General features: G+C 46.7%; 6 protein-coding genes across 6 annotated transcripts; 5 read left to right on the top strand and 1 right to left on the bottom strand.

Annotated features, from left to right (window-relative positions):
* Positions 1-223: 223 nt before the first annotated feature.
* Positions 224-1492, top strand: GL218_02767 (7-dimethylallyltryptophan synthase; the record flags this gene model as incomplete). Its single annotated transcript, XM_033579302.1, has 1 exon — positions 224-1492. One exon carries the CDS (start codon positions 224-226, stop codon positions 1490-1492), a length of 1269 nt encoding a protein of 422 aa, XP_033437726.1.
* A 1136-nt stretch (positions 1493-2628) lies between these two features.
* Positions 2629-4569, top strand: GL218_02766 (putative sterigmatocystin biosynthesis monooxygenase stcW; the record flags this gene model as incomplete). Its single annotated transcript, XM_033579301.1, has 4 exons — positions 2629-2757; positions 2813-3473; positions 3526-3686; positions 3739-4569. 4 exons carry the CDS (start codon positions 2629-2631, stop codon positions 4567-4569), a joined length of 1782 nt encoding a protein of 593 aa, XP_033437727.1.
* Positions 4570-5019: 450 nt separating this feature from the next.
* GL218_02765 (uncharacterized protein) lies at positions 5020-6346 on the bottom strand (the record flags this gene model as incomplete). Its single annotated transcript, XM_033579300.1, has 4 exons — positions 5020-5402; positions 5451-5524; positions 5582-6041; positions 6121-6346. The coding sequence occupies 4 exons, from the start codon at positions 6344-6346 to the stop codon at positions 5020-5022; spliced, it is 1143 nt and encodes a 380-aa protein (XP_033437728.1).
* Positions 6347-7653: 1307 nt separating this feature from the next.
* On the top strand, positions 7654-8673 carry GL218_02764 (uncharacterized protein; the record flags this gene model as incomplete). The annotated part of the gene is made up of 1 exon (XM_033579299.1): positions 7654-8673. One exon carries the CDS (start codon positions 7654-7656, stop codon positions 8671-8673), a length of 1020 nt encoding a protein of 339 aa, XP_033437729.1.
* A 2564-nt stretch (positions 8674-11237) lies between these two features.
* On the top strand, positions 11238-13046 carry GL218_02763 (putative HC-toxin efflux carrier TOXA; the record flags this gene model as incomplete). Its single annotated transcript, XM_033579298.1, has 4 exons — positions 11238-11408; positions 11480-11561; positions 11624-12481; positions 12538-13046. The coding sequence occupies 4 exons, from the start codon at positions 11238-11240 to the stop codon at positions 13044-13046; spliced, it is 1620 nt and encodes a 539-aa protein (XP_033437722.1).
* A 1938-nt stretch (positions 13047-14984) lies between these two features.
* Positions 14985-17756, top strand: GL218_02762 (Minor extracellular protease vpr; the record flags this gene model as incomplete). Its single annotated transcript, XM_033579297.1, has 2 exons — positions 14985-16306; positions 16376-17756. 2 exons carry the CDS (start codon positions 14985-14987, stop codon positions 17754-17756), a joined length of 2703 nt encoding a protein of 900 aa, XP_033437723.1.
* Between the last annotated feature and the right edge of the window lie 8 nt (positions 17757-17764).

Here is a 17764-nt window from a genome sequence, read left to right as displayed (position 1 = left end):
GGAGCCACGCCAACGCAGTAGCGCATCCAGGACTTGTGCCGTAGCTAAGACCTAGTGATGCATATAACTTACCCAGCTCTGCCCCAGCTGGCTGGGGTCATAGGTAGAATGACGGCAGTGGTTTTTTAGCCTTGGGAGACCTACGAGTATTATTCTACCCATCGCGGTGCATGTTGACGACCTCTCTATTCACTCTCCGCAGCTAAGATTCATCTTCACCACGATGGCTTATATGCACATTTCTATGAGGAGCAGCCCGCTAAAGGGGTTTATCCATCCATTCCTTTCGTATTTCTTCTACCTTCATAACCTCATATTACGGATAAACGGTCAAAAGCAGACTCAGATAGTTACGAAAACCTCATGTCCGACAACAACAGCATTCCGGAGGGTAGACTCGGAAGCTCAGCTTGATCTAGATTATCATGCGCGGTACTGGTGGAGATCTTCAGGATACGCACTGGCTGTTCTGCTTGAAAAGGCGGGATACTCTAGCCATGCGCAGTACGACATATTAAAATTCGTCAAGGCGATTACACCCAGCCTAGGCGCTGCTTACGCGCCTGGAAGACAGCGTTGGAAGAGCTTCATGACGGATGATCACAATCCCATAGAGCTGAGCTGGGATTGGCGTACGGGTGGTAAATCGCCCAAGATACGATTTTCTATCGAACCTGTCGGTGTTCACGCGGGCACTTATCTCGATCCCAATAACCAGTACGCCGCCTCTGGGCTCCTAAAGTCGATGCTGCAGCTACTCCCCGAAGCAAACATGAAGTGGCTTTCCCACTTCCGGCTAAGGCTAAGCGGCGAGGAGGCAATGGGTTCGGTAGAAGGTCACCAGTCGAAGGAATTCTACGCCTTTGACTTAGGAGAAGAGGGCGTCATAAGTAAAGCTTACTTCTTCCCCGGATTCAAGGCGAGGGCAACGCGACAATCCAACTTTGATGTCATATCCGATACGATCCAGACTGCACCTGGCAGCTCACCAGAAAAGCTTCAAGCTCTGAAGGTGTTCCAAGAGTACGTCTGTGATCCGTCGAGTCCGCATCTAGAGATGGACATGTTGGCTATAGATCTCGTGGATCCAGCCGAGTCCCGCTTCAAGATCTACTTTCGGATCCGCGATACCAGCTTTGCCTCTGTCAGGGCTGCTATGACTTTGGGGGATCGAGTTCGGTTACCGGATATGGAGCGAGGCCTAGAGGATTTACGGTCGATATACCATGCACTATTGGGCAAGGGTCCGAATCAAGATGGTGATGACGCGCAACTCCCCGCTAAGGATCATCGAACAGCTGGTATCCTCTATAATGTGGAGTTCAGGTACGGAAGCAAAAGTCCCAAGGTTAAGGCTTACTTACCTGTCCGGCACTACGCCCGAAGCGAGGAAGCCATCATGTCGGCGGTTGATGCGCATCTGCGTGGAGTCAGCCCCCTGTCTAAAGTAAACATGGTTAACTATCGGAGTGCTATGGGGACGATATTGTAAGTACCTTACATAGTTACCCCATCGCATTCTTTTTCCTTTCTCGCTATTCTCTGTTACCCTATCACTAACAATAGCAGCTCTCGAGAAGCGTTAAGGGCGCGTAGCGGACTACATACCTACATTGGATGTTCCGTAGAGGCAGGTGGTGAGCTACGCCTTGTTTCGTACATCAATCCTCGCCAATTGAAGTTTGCCCATGCGCCCGAGGACATTTAGGTTGCATGGCTGTAGAACGAGTTGCCCAATTGGATTATGAGAATTGATTTATTCTATTTTCGTTATCCTTGCAAGGTCTCCATCAAGGTACAGGGGCAAATGAGCAGACTAACGATGGATTCAACGGCTGATCCATCCCTGCATTCTGCATATATACACAAAACGACCAAGGACAATCCCCTGAGCTCTCAGCCCTATGGGTTTCCATCTGCCGTGTTACCTTCTCTACCTGATCTTACTATGCACATAGTAACATTCTCCAACGTCTACCAGGGGCCTAGGCCTTTACACGTGGGCTGACCTTATTTTTTCTTCTTCTCAGTTCCGGGCGAGGCAGGGCAAGGCGTAGCGGGTTTAGCTACAAGTTTAGCTACGGGTTTAGCTACGGATATAGCTTTCATGATTCCCCATGTAGATATCTACTTTGTCGTGCATTGGATTTAGGAAGGTGGATATGTACTATCATACAATTATTATTAAAATTTCCAAACGATGTAACTATCTAAACTAGCATCGTTATAAACATCTACTATCCGTTGCTGAAATTTTATGGGACCATGACATCTGATTAACGACCCGCTTGGATTCCAGGATTCCAGGATTCCGGACTATTTTCCACATACATATACTAGCTCGACCAATGCCGTACCATACCCAGTAGATATACCATTAGGATCGTTTACCTTGTTGAATCCTTCTTGCCTAAGACATGAATCGCAAGCTTTGAGCTATCAATATGAATCTAATCCTGTATATCCCCGGCAGGCTTGGTTGTGATATGTATATCAAATTGCTACGCCGCCTTGAGTATTTGTAAGGTTTAATACTACATAACTAAGTTGTATAAACATAAACCGGTTTGTAAAGGGTGTAAAGTAAGTACCTATTCGTCCGTCGGCTCTAGTCTATACGCGACAATCATGGATCCGTTACGCGAGGAAGCTATCTACAACGAACGCCATGTTAAAGTAATATGCGTCGGAGCGGGTGCATCAGGGCTATGCTTGGCATACAAGCTCCAACGGTCGTTCAGATCTTATTCTCTAACGGTTTGAAACATGATGTAAATGCGAAAATGATATCAAAAGTCTGACGAATCTTTAGATATACGAAAAGAATCCGAGCGTAGGCGGCACATGGTACGAGAACAGGTACCCGGGATGTGCCTGTGATGTCCCTTCGCACAACTACGTATACTCTTTCGAACAGAAGCCTGACTTTTCCTCTGTCTACGCCGGTTCGGATGAGATCCAAAACTACTTTGAAGAGTTCGCGAATAAATACGACTTGAACAAACACATTAAGTTATCCCATGCCGTCCAGAAGACAGCGTGGGTGGAGGCTACAGGACTATGGATAGTTGAGGTCAAGAACTTGAACACCGGAGAGGTTACCTACGATTCCTGTCATATCTTGATCCACGCCTGCGGCTACCTTAATAAGCCTTCATGGCCGAAGCTCCCCGGAATCGACGATTATAAAGGCGTCAAGGTCCATAGTGCGAACTATGATAGGAGTATACCGCTTGATGGTAAAAACGTGCTACTCATCGGGGCCGGGTCCTCGGCCGTACAGATACTGCCCACCATTCAACCCATCGTCAAGAATGTTACGATCTTTATTAGGTCCCCTACGTGGGTACTCCCGGATATTTCTACCGAGGCTGGACAGTTCACCCGAGAGGAGATTGAGAAGTTCAAGGAGGAGCCCGAGACTGTCTTGGAGCTGCGACAAACCAACGAAAGGACTATGAATAGTATTTTCAGTATGTCATCTTTACATGAATAACAGTGCTCTTCAATAACCATAGAGAATAGGTCTTTACCTCAAAGGTACAGTGTTGCAGGAGCAATGCAAGACTCTGCTTAAGGGTGAGATGGAGAAGATATTCGATGACGAAGAGTCTCGGAATAAATTGATCCCCGATTTTGCGGTCGGTTGCAAGCGAGTGGTCCCTTCTGGCTTTAGATATCTTAGGGTAAGTTACATACTTCTTTCAATGGAGATCCTGCTAAGTTTAGTTATATAAGGCCCTCAAAGAAGAAAACGTCACACCTGTATATAGCGGTGTTGAATCCTTTACATCATCCGGTGTTATCACCAACGAGGGGTCTCACTACGACGGCGATGTGATAATATGCGCCACAGGCTTCGATACATCATATATATCGCATTATCCGATATATGGTCCCGAAGGACGAAACTTACAAAGGGAATGGTCCGAGTCCATCATGGGATACATGGGTGTGGGCGCGTCCGAGTTTCCCAACACGTTTACGCTTCTAGGCCCTTACACGCCGGTCTCTAACGGTCCCACACTTATTGCCATCGAAGCCCAAGCAGATTATATTTGTTCCTTCATCGATCGCTACCAAACAGAGCCGATCCATAGCATGGCACCGAAGGTAGCTGCATGTGCTGATTTCAAAGCGCACGTAGCTAGTTTCATGGATAAAGCCGTGTGGACGGATAACTGTCGCAATTCACACAACAATCATAAGGTGGGTGGTCGTGTGCCTACTACTTGGCCCGGTAGCACGCTGCACTATCTTGAAGCGATCCGCGAGCCTCGTTGGGATGATTGGGAGGTCAAGTATGCCGGGAATAGGTTCAGTTGGTTGGGTAATGGTATTTCCCAGACGGAATGGGACCCCACGGCAGACTTGGGATATTATATTCGACAAAGCGATGACGGCGTGTGGAATAGTCGGTGGAAGCGTAACGGATCAATCAATAAGAGTGGAAGTATGCCGCCTAGAATATTACACCGCCAAGCAAAATTGGCCGTCGCGGCTCCGACTGATAAGCCGGAGCCGGAAGAGGCAAAGGTAGTAGTGCAGGCGGCGGCAGAGAGCTCATAGGGATAGATAGTGAATTATAGACTGTTCAGCCGTATTAGGTACCCCTTATCCATCTTGTTTCTAGACGTTTTTGCTTCCCTAATATTTTACACGTCCGGTTTGATGTGTGGGTAGAATGGTGTTGTATTGGAAAAGATTCTAATACTCCACCGATTCTAATACCCCACTTTAAGTGGTGGAAATCTTACATATGCCCCTCGTTACCATTACTCCTTCCCACAGGTTTTAAGTAATTAGCAATGCTTCAGTTAGACCACGGGTCTTAGGCCTAAACTTAACTACTTTGAAAGGGTCTTAAGATATGTTCATGTTTAAAAAGTCCACTCTAGAATAATACCAAGCTAGAGATTTTAATATCCTTTTGGATGTTATACATACAGAGATGCTACGATCTCCAAGTCCGCTAAAAGTACCAGAAAATAACCCCACCAATTCCCGCCTGAAAACACATCAAGGATAAGACCGATCGAAATCCCTCCTAATCTCGATATTCGTCTCTACGCGAATTTCGCTTTTACTTAGATCCTTCCCGTAAGGATCACGAGCGAAGTGCGCTGGTGGTATAGTAGGCCGAAGCGGAATCTCAGCTTGACTCCGTGGACCTAATTCGTCATCGCCTATGATACTAGCATACTGACTATTGTAGTACCTGCCAAGACGCAACTTATCGGTTTGGTGAGCGTATGTGCCCCCGGCATTGTCGGAGGCATTTAGAACGCGCTTCTTGACGAAATGCGGCAGGCGGGAAAGGAGTGGCCGCAAACCTATAAGACAAGCGGCCGAGAAGTACATGCCACATTCGATTGCCGTCCATGAAAATGCCTCATCAGCAACTGCGAGAGGTTAGTAGGTGAGTTGGAAACGAGTCGGGGTCTTCTTACAAGTTGGGTCGGTCATAATCACATCCGCGTGAATAAAGAACACGCTAGTGCGCACACATGAAGCTATCATACCACTGAAGAAGATGTAAGCAAGATGCTGATGCGTGAGGGGAAATAGAGCCGTTACTTACATACTGCCTGTCAGGCAGACAGTTGCGATACCAGCCTTTCGCCCAACGGAGGCCTTTAGTCCCCAGACAGTTCTAATGGGTAGAATCATAATCATAATGTCGCCTATGATATTCGGGAAGTTGGTAAGCTGATACCATAGTATCTGGTTGAAGCATGTGCCACCCTGAATGCTCTTATCCCAAGTAAATGCAAGGGGCGTACATTCGAGCTGGGCAGCGATGATAGTAGCGACGCAATTCGCGACCAAGAATCCTATGACGCCCCAGCAAGCAGCTCGCGCCCACTTGTCGGTGAAGATGCGTAGGTACAAGATGACCACCGAGACTCGGGATAACATATTGGATGGGACGTAGAACCAATCCAAGAGATACAGCAGCAGTAGATACTTGGTCACCTTGTTGGGATCCTCCATCACCACCGCCACAGTGTGTCTACCAAGCCCAGCCTGTAATACCTCAGCTGTCATAGAGCAGTTAGCATGATAACTGCGAGGAGAAATACGCATAGAGTTGAGGAAAGAGTAGGGTTCTCAACTTACCATACAGACTTCCACATAATGCCAGTAAGAATATATAAGCCGGAATTAATACATGGTCGTCCCATCCTCGTTGTGCTGTTGTTAGGCTTCTTGCCCAAAGTCGTAGCCCAAAAAGGACTGTGGTTATAACGAGAATAGTGGTGACAGCGGCAATCACTCTCCCGCCGTGATCTTCTTCCAGATACCCAGGTGGAAACTGGTCTGGCGATGGTGGTTGCGCCGCCATATTTGACGTTACCTAATTCTAGAAGGCTGTCGATTGTGTTTTTTAATTTGTTGGTGATTACACAACAGCTTCGTCGGAAGTTGTGTAAGGCTTCTAGTGTTTTTCGACCAACTACCGTAACACCTGTACGTCTTGAAAAAATTTAATGGGCTTGCTGACAGATGTTTACTAGCAGGCCGAAGGCTTGATTAATAGGTACACGACTACACGTAGGTATAGCAAAGAACGGTAGAACAGACCCCAAGGAGGGGAGGACGAATCGAGATCGCGTAAGCTACGCTGAAGCATTTAAATGGCCAAATCATATTCAAGATGACCACCCTAAGAACATCTAAGACCATCTAAGCCATCCTTTCATGTCCTGTTCGCGTTAGATGATATGATTGCAACGTCACAAAGTTAATCCTTCTGATGCGATGATACAGGTCGGCCAGACTCCTCCAATGCCTCTAGGCACGCATACGATAGTGAATCCTTCGAGAGCGATAATGCTACTCGACGTTGTAGCGCTTATTGCTAGGGGTGGCTCAAAATCGCTAAAATTAGGCTGGAGATGGAGACGAAGAGGGAAAGTCTAGAGAAAAGTGGCGAATACAGGGACAAGGACAAGGATAAGGAGGGGACGTGGGGACGAAACGTGGTTTTCCTATTATAGCTTAACAATATTTGAAACGGAAGACTTGGTTAATATAGAAATAAATGATTTTAATTGAATGGATATTGTATTCTAATCAACGAGTTGTTATACATAATAATAGATTAAATTCATAATAGAATGGAGTTGAAGGTAGGTACTTTAGATATATTAAGTAAAGTAATATAGGAAAATATAAGCACTCACCAACCCACCAACCCACTATATTGTTCAAGTTGGCCCAATAAAGCATGACGCCCGTACTCGGCACAGCACCTCATCATCCTTGATGCATGTGCCGGACCCCTCGATCTATGTACCATAGCTTCTGCATAGCTGCGCCGTCAGATGCTACCGAGAGGTCCCTTCGAAGGAATAGCATAGGATATACAATATTTCCTAAACAAGGAGTCGTTAAAAGCGTTGCAATTGCACACCGAAATGTCAGAGGTTGTTCTCCTGCCTCTCGCTATCGCTCCCCCTTTTTTAACTCCTATCTTTTCTTACTCGTATTCCTAAAGTAAAGGAGCTGGTGATATCCAGGTAATAACGAACCATTTCCAGCCGGCCAGAACTCAAGCACCACCGTTGCGGTAAAAAAAAAATAAAAAAAAAGCACATTATACCTAGAACTACATATCAGATATATACACCAAATACAAGCCGAGACACGATGGCAGCTACAATTCTTATCACGGGGTCTACTGGCCTGATTGGTTTTCGCATTCTTCTTGCCGCTCTCGCCGCAGGCCACAATGTGCGTTATACGGTTAGGTCGGAAGACAAAGCCAAGGTAGTTTCTTCAAACCCTGCCGTTCAGAGACTTGCGCCTGGAGAACGCCTCTCTCCGGTTATCATACCCGACTTCACTGTTGAAGGTGCCTTTGATACGGCCCTGCAAGGTGTCACACATATCATCCACGCCGGCTCGCCCGTACCCCTGCCGAGCTATGAGCCCACAACGGAGATATTCCAGCCGACGATAAAAATATCTTCGAACTTGCTCTCATCCGCGCTTAAAGCCCCTAGCGTGAAGCGCGTCATCATAACTTCGTCCATCGTCGCGAATCTCGGTGCCGTGCCGCCTCCCACCGCCGTCTCGGCAAAAACCCGCGTTCCGCTACCTAACCCCGTTCCCGCCACTTTCGACAACGTCTTTGATGCGTACGTGCTGGGCAAGATAGTCGAGATACACAACTCGGACGAATTCGTCAAGACGCACAGTCCTCACTTTACCGTATCCCATGTGGTGCCCGGATACGTCTTTGGTCGCAACGAGCTCGCTCTCGACGCCACTATGATGCAGACGCAGAACAGCTCCAACAATTTCCTGATGCTGGGTATGGTAGGCGCAGAGCTGCCATTCCCGATCCACGGCGGCTTCGCGCACATCGACGACGTGGCGGACGCCCATCTGCGCGTAGCGTTCCTCGAGCCACAAGCAGATGGACCTAAAGACTTTGGTATTGCGACGAAGGTAGACTACGGAACAATATTTGATCACGTCGCTAAGGCATTCCCCAAGGCTGTTGCAGAAGGTGTCTTTAAGAAGGGTACGGTTCCGACGTTGCCCGTTGAGTACGACTCTAGCGACGTAGAGAAGCTGCTAGGCGAGAAATTGAGAACATTTGAGAGTGCGGTGGTCGACGTCGCTGCCCAATATCTTGAGACTCTAGGTAAGGAAAAGGCGTGATGCGCAGAATTATAATCTAGTTAGGAAATGGAGGGCAGGTTGGACCAGGTTTAGATGCAATGTAAAACATATTTAGAAATAAAAATACTCTTGAAGTGCACTATACTAGCATCAAGCAAGTATTCATTCTCGTAGAGAAAAACAGAACTTCAAATAAGCTAGACTACCTCCTAAGGTATGTACCCAACTCAGTGTAAAGAGGTCTTTGTTCATAGGCCGTCAACTCTTGTACCGATTAATAAGGAGGGCTCACGTCCATCTTGATTGAAATTTTATCCCGCGTGGCCCAGTTGATATAATATATGGCCAGATCTCTCATACCTTCGCATCTCTTTATCATATCCCTATCGCCGTTTTGTGCCTTAAGAATCTCGAATTCCCTTTCCGTAATCACAGTCACCATTTGGAAAGCAGTTGCCAGGAAGAAGGGAGCTGCCGACCTGCTCTCTTCGAGTACGCCATAGCCGATAGTTTGCATCACTCTCTGTGCATAGCCCGTGAGCTTAACTCGATGTCGTTCAATATTTCCGTATGGGTCAATAAAGGTTGCATGTAGTCCCGTAGCGAGCGTCAGGGTTAGCATATCGCTAATAAGAAGCCGAAGAAACATAACAGCCGTACATTGGAGGGTGAAAATTTGATAGTCCCTCATTGAACGGAATGAAAGAACGGGATCGACAACATATTGAAGACCTAACTCCACTGTAGACCAGAACCCAGCGCTCGTTTTTTGGTAATTCAAAAGCCAGACTGCCAGTGGGGTTTTGCAGATAGTCTTGTCCCAGCACGCAAGCTGCGTCTCAATTCGGACTAATAGTGTTTCGGCTTCATTATGCAAATTGATTAGACTCCTTCCGCTATCACTGCTTCCATGAGAAGCTACCCTAGACATATTCGCAAGTAATTGGTCATATTTAGAGGCAACAGCAGCCACCGAAGCGACATCCATTATTAGGAGATCCAATGGATCGTAGAGGTCATTTTCCAAGATCGCGATCGAATTCTTAAGTTCAGGCTGTGCTGCCCTTATTTCCAACGTGAATCCAGAGTGGATAAGAGGCTGGCCTCGTCGCGAAGGATTGGAAAGAAAGGTAGGCCGTCTCCATGAAAGTGTTTGCAAAATCTGTTACATCTCAGCTCTAGTGCTTAACTAAAAGTAACTTGAGGGGTATTACTATGAACAAGCGTGAAGCTGCTAACAGCCTCAGATTATTTTCCGAGTATGCGTGCTTAGTACCTCTAGACATAATGGCCGCAGCTAGGCCATATATATGATTACGCCACATAGGTGAACTAGGAAACATTTCTAGCTTTGCTGAAGTTAGAATAACTATGAGGTTCAAGGGATATGGGGGACTGATCATACCTCCCAGCATGCCATCACAATACAAAAGAAGACAAGATGCTGCCAATCTCCCTCTGAGAGGTCTCGAAAGCCCGGGTCACCATTATGCAACTCTGCGAGCTTAGCCGACATAAACCTCAAAGCTATCCCATATATTTCGACGCTTTGTTGTGTCGATATTAAATCGGCGTTGACTCTTCCAAAGCGAGCCCTAGCAAGAGCGTGGACAGCAAGCACGACGGGCTTACTTGGTGACAAGTAGTGTATCATATCTGTATAAGTTTGGGATAGGGGGATCGAGGCATAATGATAAAATAGATCGAATATCAAATGAGGGCCGTTCAGGACAGCCGGTCCAAATTCGGAGAGGAAAAACGCAATGTACAATTGCCATCGGTCTACGTTAGGACTTTTCTGGGGACGAAAACTTGAATGTGCTATAGAAACCCCAGGACAATAAACTTCTGACTCTAGGGGTTCACGTTCCTCTATCCTAACTGGTAGTTTCTTTTTTCGTTCCGAAGCCGCAACCCCCGGGGCTCGCCATCCATCACTCAGGAACACGATATCTCGTCTCCGATATCCCCGACAGACCTGTTTTCTCTCCTCGCAGTTTCTACAAGTTGGCTGTCTTCTATCTAGAAGTCATTCATTAGTAGTGAAAGTAAAGATTAAGTAGTAACATGACGTGAAAACGAACCGCAGCGCGTCTTGCGAGAGACACAAGTAAGACAACCCTTAGAACGGGGGACGGAAGGTAGAGATGGATCAGCTCCACAAGTAAGCATGTTGCTAGCATGAATATATAGCTCCTAGAGGTTGTTATGCGACACGAGAGGCTTCGAACGGTAAACTATTACCGTAGATTACGAGATATATAATGAAAAGGGAACAAGAATCGTCGTAGAAAAAAAGATGAGACTCAAAAAGATACCCTTCAACTAATCAAAATGCTTAGTTTGGTAGTTCTAATCCCAATATAGAAGGCTTTGCGAACCCTGTCAGACTTCTCCTTTTATGTGATTGGTCGAGTTCCCATTCCACTAATGAGAGCCATACAACTATGACCCCCTTCCTCTCTTTAGGTAATATATAAAATATGAATATATGCTTTGAGATTTTTTCTTTTACATTGGCCAGTCTTGACTGTCTACCTTGTTTTACCTCGAACGTCTATTGTTTACTGCGACTCACTACCATCTTACTTCAATCACGAAATATGGCATCGGAAGAGAAGCCCATCCAAGTCACGGATAGCCTAGATCAATATACTGAAAACAAACACGAACAAGACCATGACCAGGTTATATATACCGAGAAGCCCTTACCATTAGCAAATATTGTGGCTATCGGTGCAGGTTTATGGTTTGCCGTGTTCTTAGTTTCGTTGGTATGACCCCGAGTTGGCTACTTGTTCTCTCTATAACTTCTTAAATAAACTGACTATGATGAAATACTTAGGATCAGACAATAGTAGCCAATGCCACACCCAGAATCTCGGATGACTTTCAGAAACTATCTGATGTGGGTTGGTACGGTAGCGGTGTGTCTATCAAACTCTTATATACATAATTAATCCTTTTAATACTAAACATGGGAAACTAGGATATCTCTTAACTACGGCGACCTTTCAGCTCTTCTACGGAAGAGTCTATGCGAATTTCTCTATCAAATACACCTTCCTCGCCGCGATCAGCATTTTCGAGCTCGGCTCTCTAGTCTGTGGCCTCGCTCCAACCAGTACAGCTCTCATCATCGGTCGTGCCATCGCTGGCCTAGGAGGGGCCGGTATCACGTCCGGTGCAATGATCATCATTGCTAGCTCTGTCCCTCTACGATTTCGGCCAATATTTGTTGGTTCCCTCGGGGCTGTTTTTGCCGTAGCATCGGTCTTAGGGCCCATACTCGGCGGGATATTCTCTACTCATCTCACGTGGCGTTGGTGCTTCTATATAAACCTTCCATTCGGTGGCGCCACAATAGCTGCTATCCTGGTTCTTTTTGACCCTCCAAAACGCCCTGAGCTTGACTCTCTTTCTCTAAAGGAGAAAATGACCAAGATTGACATAGTTGGCTCCTTGATTTTCATCCCTTCTATAGTCTGTTTGTTACTAGCGCTTCAGTGGGGAGGTTCGACTTATCCATGGAATGATGGCCGAATCATCGCGCTATTCGTCATTTTCGCCTTATTAGGGGCTACGTTTCTGATCTTTGAGTATTGGAAGGGTGCTGAAGCTACGTTCCCGCTCCGGATTCTAACTAGGAGGAGTATGGCTGCCGCTACATGGAATTGTTTCTGCAATGGAGGAACATCACTCACGTTTATCTATTACATTCCCTTCTGGCATCAGGTAGTTCGTGGTGTCAGCGCCGTCGATGCCGGCATCGCACTACTTCCATTCGTCTTGGGGGTAGTTATCATGGCTATGATTTCTGGAGCGTTGGTCACTAAATTCGGATACTGTAAGTAATAGGCATATTATCCTCGACGTTGAATTCTGGAGATTAACTCTTGTTAGATGCTCCGATGATGATACTCGCCTCTATTATTACCCCGGTCGGAGCAGGCCTCCTGACCACCTGGACAGTGAATACGACTTTCTCCCAGTGGGTCGGCTACCAGGCGCTGTTAGGGTTGGGTTTAGGATTGGGCCAGCAACAACCCTATATGGCAATACAGACAGTCCTACCTAAGGCGGGCATACCTTCGGGCACATCTATTATTTTACTGGTGCAAACAATCAGCGGAGCGATCTTCGTTTCCGTTGGTCAATCTGTGCTCCAAAATGAACTTATCAAAGACCTTGCGGCAGCATTTTCTAACGGCGATGTTGATCTGCCAAATCTCGCGAACATTGGAGCAACCCAACTGCGGTCTGTTACGCCGCCGCAATACCTCCAGACGGTCTTGGTAGTCTACAACAGTGCTCTAACCAAAGTCTTCACAGTCGGTTTATGCACCTCGGCGCTTACTTTGATCGGCAGTCTCGCAATAGAATGGAAGAGTGTTAAGAAGTCTAATAATTAGGTAGTTGCGTTAGTAGCTCGTTACTGGTAAGTACCTATGCTATAAAGCAACTTGGCGTCGAGCAGTTCTTGGTCGATATAGGGTCATTAAATCAGCGATAAAATTAGAAATATCTTCAGAGGATATGAGGAACTATTTAACTCACTACTCCATCTAACACTTCGTTATATATCCACAGTTAATACCGAGAATATATTCTCAAAGCCGTGGCTACCTTATCTCTAAGAAACATTATTTTAATGATGAAGTTCTACAAAGCTACCTTCTTTCTGAGTCGAAACTTCCTAGGCTCTTCAGTACATTTGAAATGTTCTATGATTGTAATCTTATGTTCTTGCACAGCGATTTACCACAGGGCATACTCACACGCATTTCTGAGTCAGCCGACCTGCATATATCCCCTCTATCTAGATTTGCGTGCCTAATAATCGCTATTTCGTTAACCACAACATCAGAAAGGCAAATACATTCCCTCAAATGTCAGCTACCACACAAAAAGAGAATCAGCTTTGCGAAAATATGACTCCAACCGGAGCACAAGATGGAGATAAGATTCAAAATAATTCAGCAGGTATTGTCTATAGCTCATATACATTCTCTATAGCGCACTTCTAATAGTAATAGAAGATGAGGTAGTGCCACAAGATCCATCCCCTTTCCACGCCAGCTCCAACAGCATCAGTAACGCTGATGACAAAGAGTGGGAGATCGTGAACGGCGAGGCGAATCCAGTTATCCAGGATGGACGAACTGAGTTACATTTCGAGATTGTTTTAGGTTGGGGACGATGGAAACATAAATTATTCTCTTTAGACTATGCACGGACCACACAACGCTAGGACCACAAAAGGAGGACGACGAAGACGATAACAATATTTACAATATCTCGTCGCAGAGTGGCAGAAAAAAACTCAAACATCTCGTTTATCTATAACGAGAGTTAAATCGTGCTATATAACTCGACACATTCGAAAAATGTAAGATAGTAAGTATCATGGCAAGTTACCCGCTTATAGACCTTAATGGTTGTCCATCCTTTGTACCCCGCACCGTGGCCCTTCACTCACTTCGCGGCGTGGTTATCTGCTAGTTAAAAAGAGGACTAGAGGAACTTCATCGTATCTCTCCCCCTTGCTTATTCTAAGAAACTCGTGTATCTTGCTAAATATCAGTTGTAATAATATAAATTCTTTAGTTAGGTAGCTTACCCTCTATTCCCGTAGTTCCAACCTCCCGGCTGACGTCTGTCCACATATCTTGTCTCATATATCCTATCTGGTCTCTATCGCTGGCATCCGAAGAAGCAGTTAACCTGACCGAGTATAAGCTTTTGCTAACGGGCTATATACGAGGTAGCAATAGGAATTTTGTGTTGGCTCGGAAAATCCCGGTCTACCTGGTGATATCTCCCATTGAGAATACAAGGGAATATGTAAACTAATGCGTTACCATCATCAACTATCACGACAAAAAGCCAATCTTGCTCAATGATTGATGGAGTAATAGACGCGAAGAATTACGATTTATAGGCTCTAGGGTATCAATATCCCAAACTGGAAAGTCGTTACAATGAGGTTGCACAATTCACGAGGAGCCGCAAGGTTCAATTATAGACATCTCGTGAAGAGTCTTGGCATAGATTATATACGAGAAATTCCAACCTGAGGAGAGAATAGCCGTTGATTTGTGGGGAATTATTCTCGGTCCTTCGCACAGAACAAGGACGTCCTCCGCTTACCCATGTCCATATCGCGAAGGCCGGGGTCCGGCAAGTTCCCGCTTGGCGGCGGAATACTGAGAATCTATAGTCGTTCGATCTCGAGGTGCTATTCGGGAACTCATGTTAAATAGGTCTTCGTTGGCAAGTTCCTCTGCAGTGTTACCCCTTTTGTTTGCCATGCCACAGCAGGATAATCAATATTCTCAGTCCTAGTCGCAATGAGAGTCCAACCCGCATTAGCGACCCTTCTCTGGGCTCAAGCTTTCGTTGCTGGTGTCGTCGCAGCCCCTGACGGAGCGGCGTTATCGGATGAGTCTATTGTAAAAGGGGCGTACATTGTCGAATTCGATGACAATGAGGGTTCAGATGTATTGTATCAAGATCTCAAAGCCGACGGCATTGAGGTGGAGCACCGGATGGACTTAAAGTTCCAGCTCTTTAAAGGTGCATCGTTCCATCTTAGGGGTGATATTGCGGGCGTCGAAGCCGATACGCTAAAAATCGCCTCAAAACCGCGAGTCAAGAATGTCTGGCCTGTTCGAAAGATCGCATTTCCAAAACCCGACACGACGTTAATCGGAAGCAATGTGACGGAGTTCCTCCGACGTGTTAAACGACAAGAAGTCGCGGATGGAGTATTCACTCCGCATCTCATGACTCAGGTTGACAAGCTCCTTGCCGAAGGCTACACGGGTAAAGGTTTAAGAATCGGGTTGGTTGATACAGGCGTCGACTATAAGCATCCTGCTCTTGGCGGCTGTTTTGGTAAAGGATGCCTCGTTGAATACGGTTACGACTTTAATGGAGATAACGATACGTCGCCCGTCCCAATTCCGGATGCGGACCCGTACGATGGCTGCGTCGGGCATGGGACTCACGTTGCGGGAATAATTGCTGCTCAGCTTAATGAACACAACTTTACAGGGGCTGCGCCTGGAGTCAAGCTTGGCATGTATAAAGCGACGGGCTGCGGAGGAACGACAACTAACGAGATGCTGATTGCTGGATTTAACGCCGCGTTCGAGGATGGAAGTGACATCATCTCCTGCTCGGCCGGTGATGATTCTGGTTGGGCTTCAGACCCCTGGGCTATTGTCGCTTCGCGTATCGCTGCTGCTGGTGTTCCTGTTGTTGTGGCTCCCGGGAATTCGGGACATTTGGGCCTGTGGTATCCGTCCACGCCGGCATCTGGTGTTAATGTTACGGCCGTTGGGTCTGTTGAAAATATCGTTCTCCCGATGCTAGTAAAAGCGGCTACCTTCACTGTTGGTAATTCAACTTGGTCCGAACAATTCGGTCTCAGGTTCGGCAGCCCTTCTTATCAAACGAATGTTACTTTACCATTATGGCCCGCAAGCAACGATACAGCTTCGGAAACAGACGCGTGTCAGCCATTGCCTGACGACACTCCAGATCTTTCCAAAACAGTTGCTTTACTTCGCATGCCAGCTTCAAGTTCGGAATGTACTGCACAAATTCAGGCTGCGAACCTTGCGGCGAAAGGAAGCCAGTATGTATTATGGTATAGCCAGTCGAATAGGTAAGCACATAGGATTTGAGCTCCGAATCCTTCACTGAGTAGAGCTGCCTTTAACTAAACCATAACTAGGGAAGTTCCAGACATATGGATCTCCAATGAATCCATAAAAGGTGTCGGGTCTATATCCTCTAGTCAGGGCGCCGAGTTTATAAAGCAACTAAATGAAGGGAAAGATATCGTCGTAGATATCAACGACTGGACGTCTGCAGGTTTATATATCCAAAACCTAGATAACCCAGTCACTGGTGGATATACGAGCAGATCAAGTAGTTGGGGTCCAACTCAGGAGGTCCAAGTCAAACCTCAGATCACAACCCCGGGTGGCGACATCCTGTCGACTTATCCCTTAGCCTTAGGTGGCTACGCTGTTCTATCGGGGACCTCGATGGCGACACCTCTGCTGGCGGCTATCTTTGCACTTATCTCCGAAGCCCGCGGGACCCGAGATCCTCAAATCCTCCGTAGTTTAGTTTCTGCTACTGCGAAGCCTAAAGTCTGGTTTGACGGTACGACCGCGCATAACAACATCCTCGCGCCAGTCGGACAGCAGGGAGCGGGAATTGTTCAGGCGTGGGATGCAGCACACGCATATACGATCCTTAGCGAAAGCAGCATTTCGTTCAACGACAGCGACCACTTCGTCGGCGAGAGGACTTTTACGATTCAGAATACCGCCAGCGAAGATGTGACATATATTCTTGGGCACACAAAAGCTTTAACAATGTACACCTTTGCGGATAATTCTGGTCCCGTCCTTGAAAGCACTACATTTCCAAATCCTACCGCGGACGATTGGGCTGAAGTGAAGTTCGCCTCTGATGAGATCACCGTGCCTGCAGGCGGAACTTCTGAGGTCACGGTTATACTCTCGCCGCCGCAGAATCTCAATGCAACATTGCTGCCTGTTTACAGCGGCTATATAACCATTAATAGCACTAAGTCGGAGTCATTAGTACTGCCATATCTAGGTGTCCTCGGTAGCCTATACAATACTCCCGTCGTCCAGGCCGGCTATGACGGTGGAGTTTACCTCACAGATACCAACGGTCACTTTAATATTCCGGTTGCCGCAAATACCACGTTTACGATTAATCGTCCCAAGAGTAACAGTAGCTCCAGTGGCGTCATCTACCCGAAGCTTGTAGTATGGCCCACTCTAGGCGTGCCAGCACTACGCGCCGATGTTGTAGCCGTAACGGCCACCAGCCTACCGACGACTAAGTGGAAAGGTTACGAAATTATTGGTACTCTACCAGGTTACCCATTAACTCTGGTCCCCCGGAATGGAGGAGGAAGCTATATCAGTGGTTTATTGGATGACGGAACCATCATCCCAGAAGGCACATATAAATTCATCACTAGTGCTGTCAGAGTATATGGCGACGCCGCAAATGAAGATGATTGGGATGTCGTTGAAACGGTGCCTTTTATACTCAAGTATAAGTCATAAGTCATCTT

This window comes from Daldinia childiae, assembly GCF_008694065.1.
Source record: "Daldinia childiae strain JS-1345 chromosome Unknown Scaffold2, whole genome shotgun sequence".
NCBI classification, from domain to species: Eukaryota; Fungi; Ascomycota; class Sordariomycetes; order Xylariales; family Hypoxylaceae; genus Daldinia; species Daldinia childiae.
The sequence above is the reverse complement of the archived record's forward strand: the minus strand, read 5'-3'. Positions and strand labels throughout refer to the sequence as shown.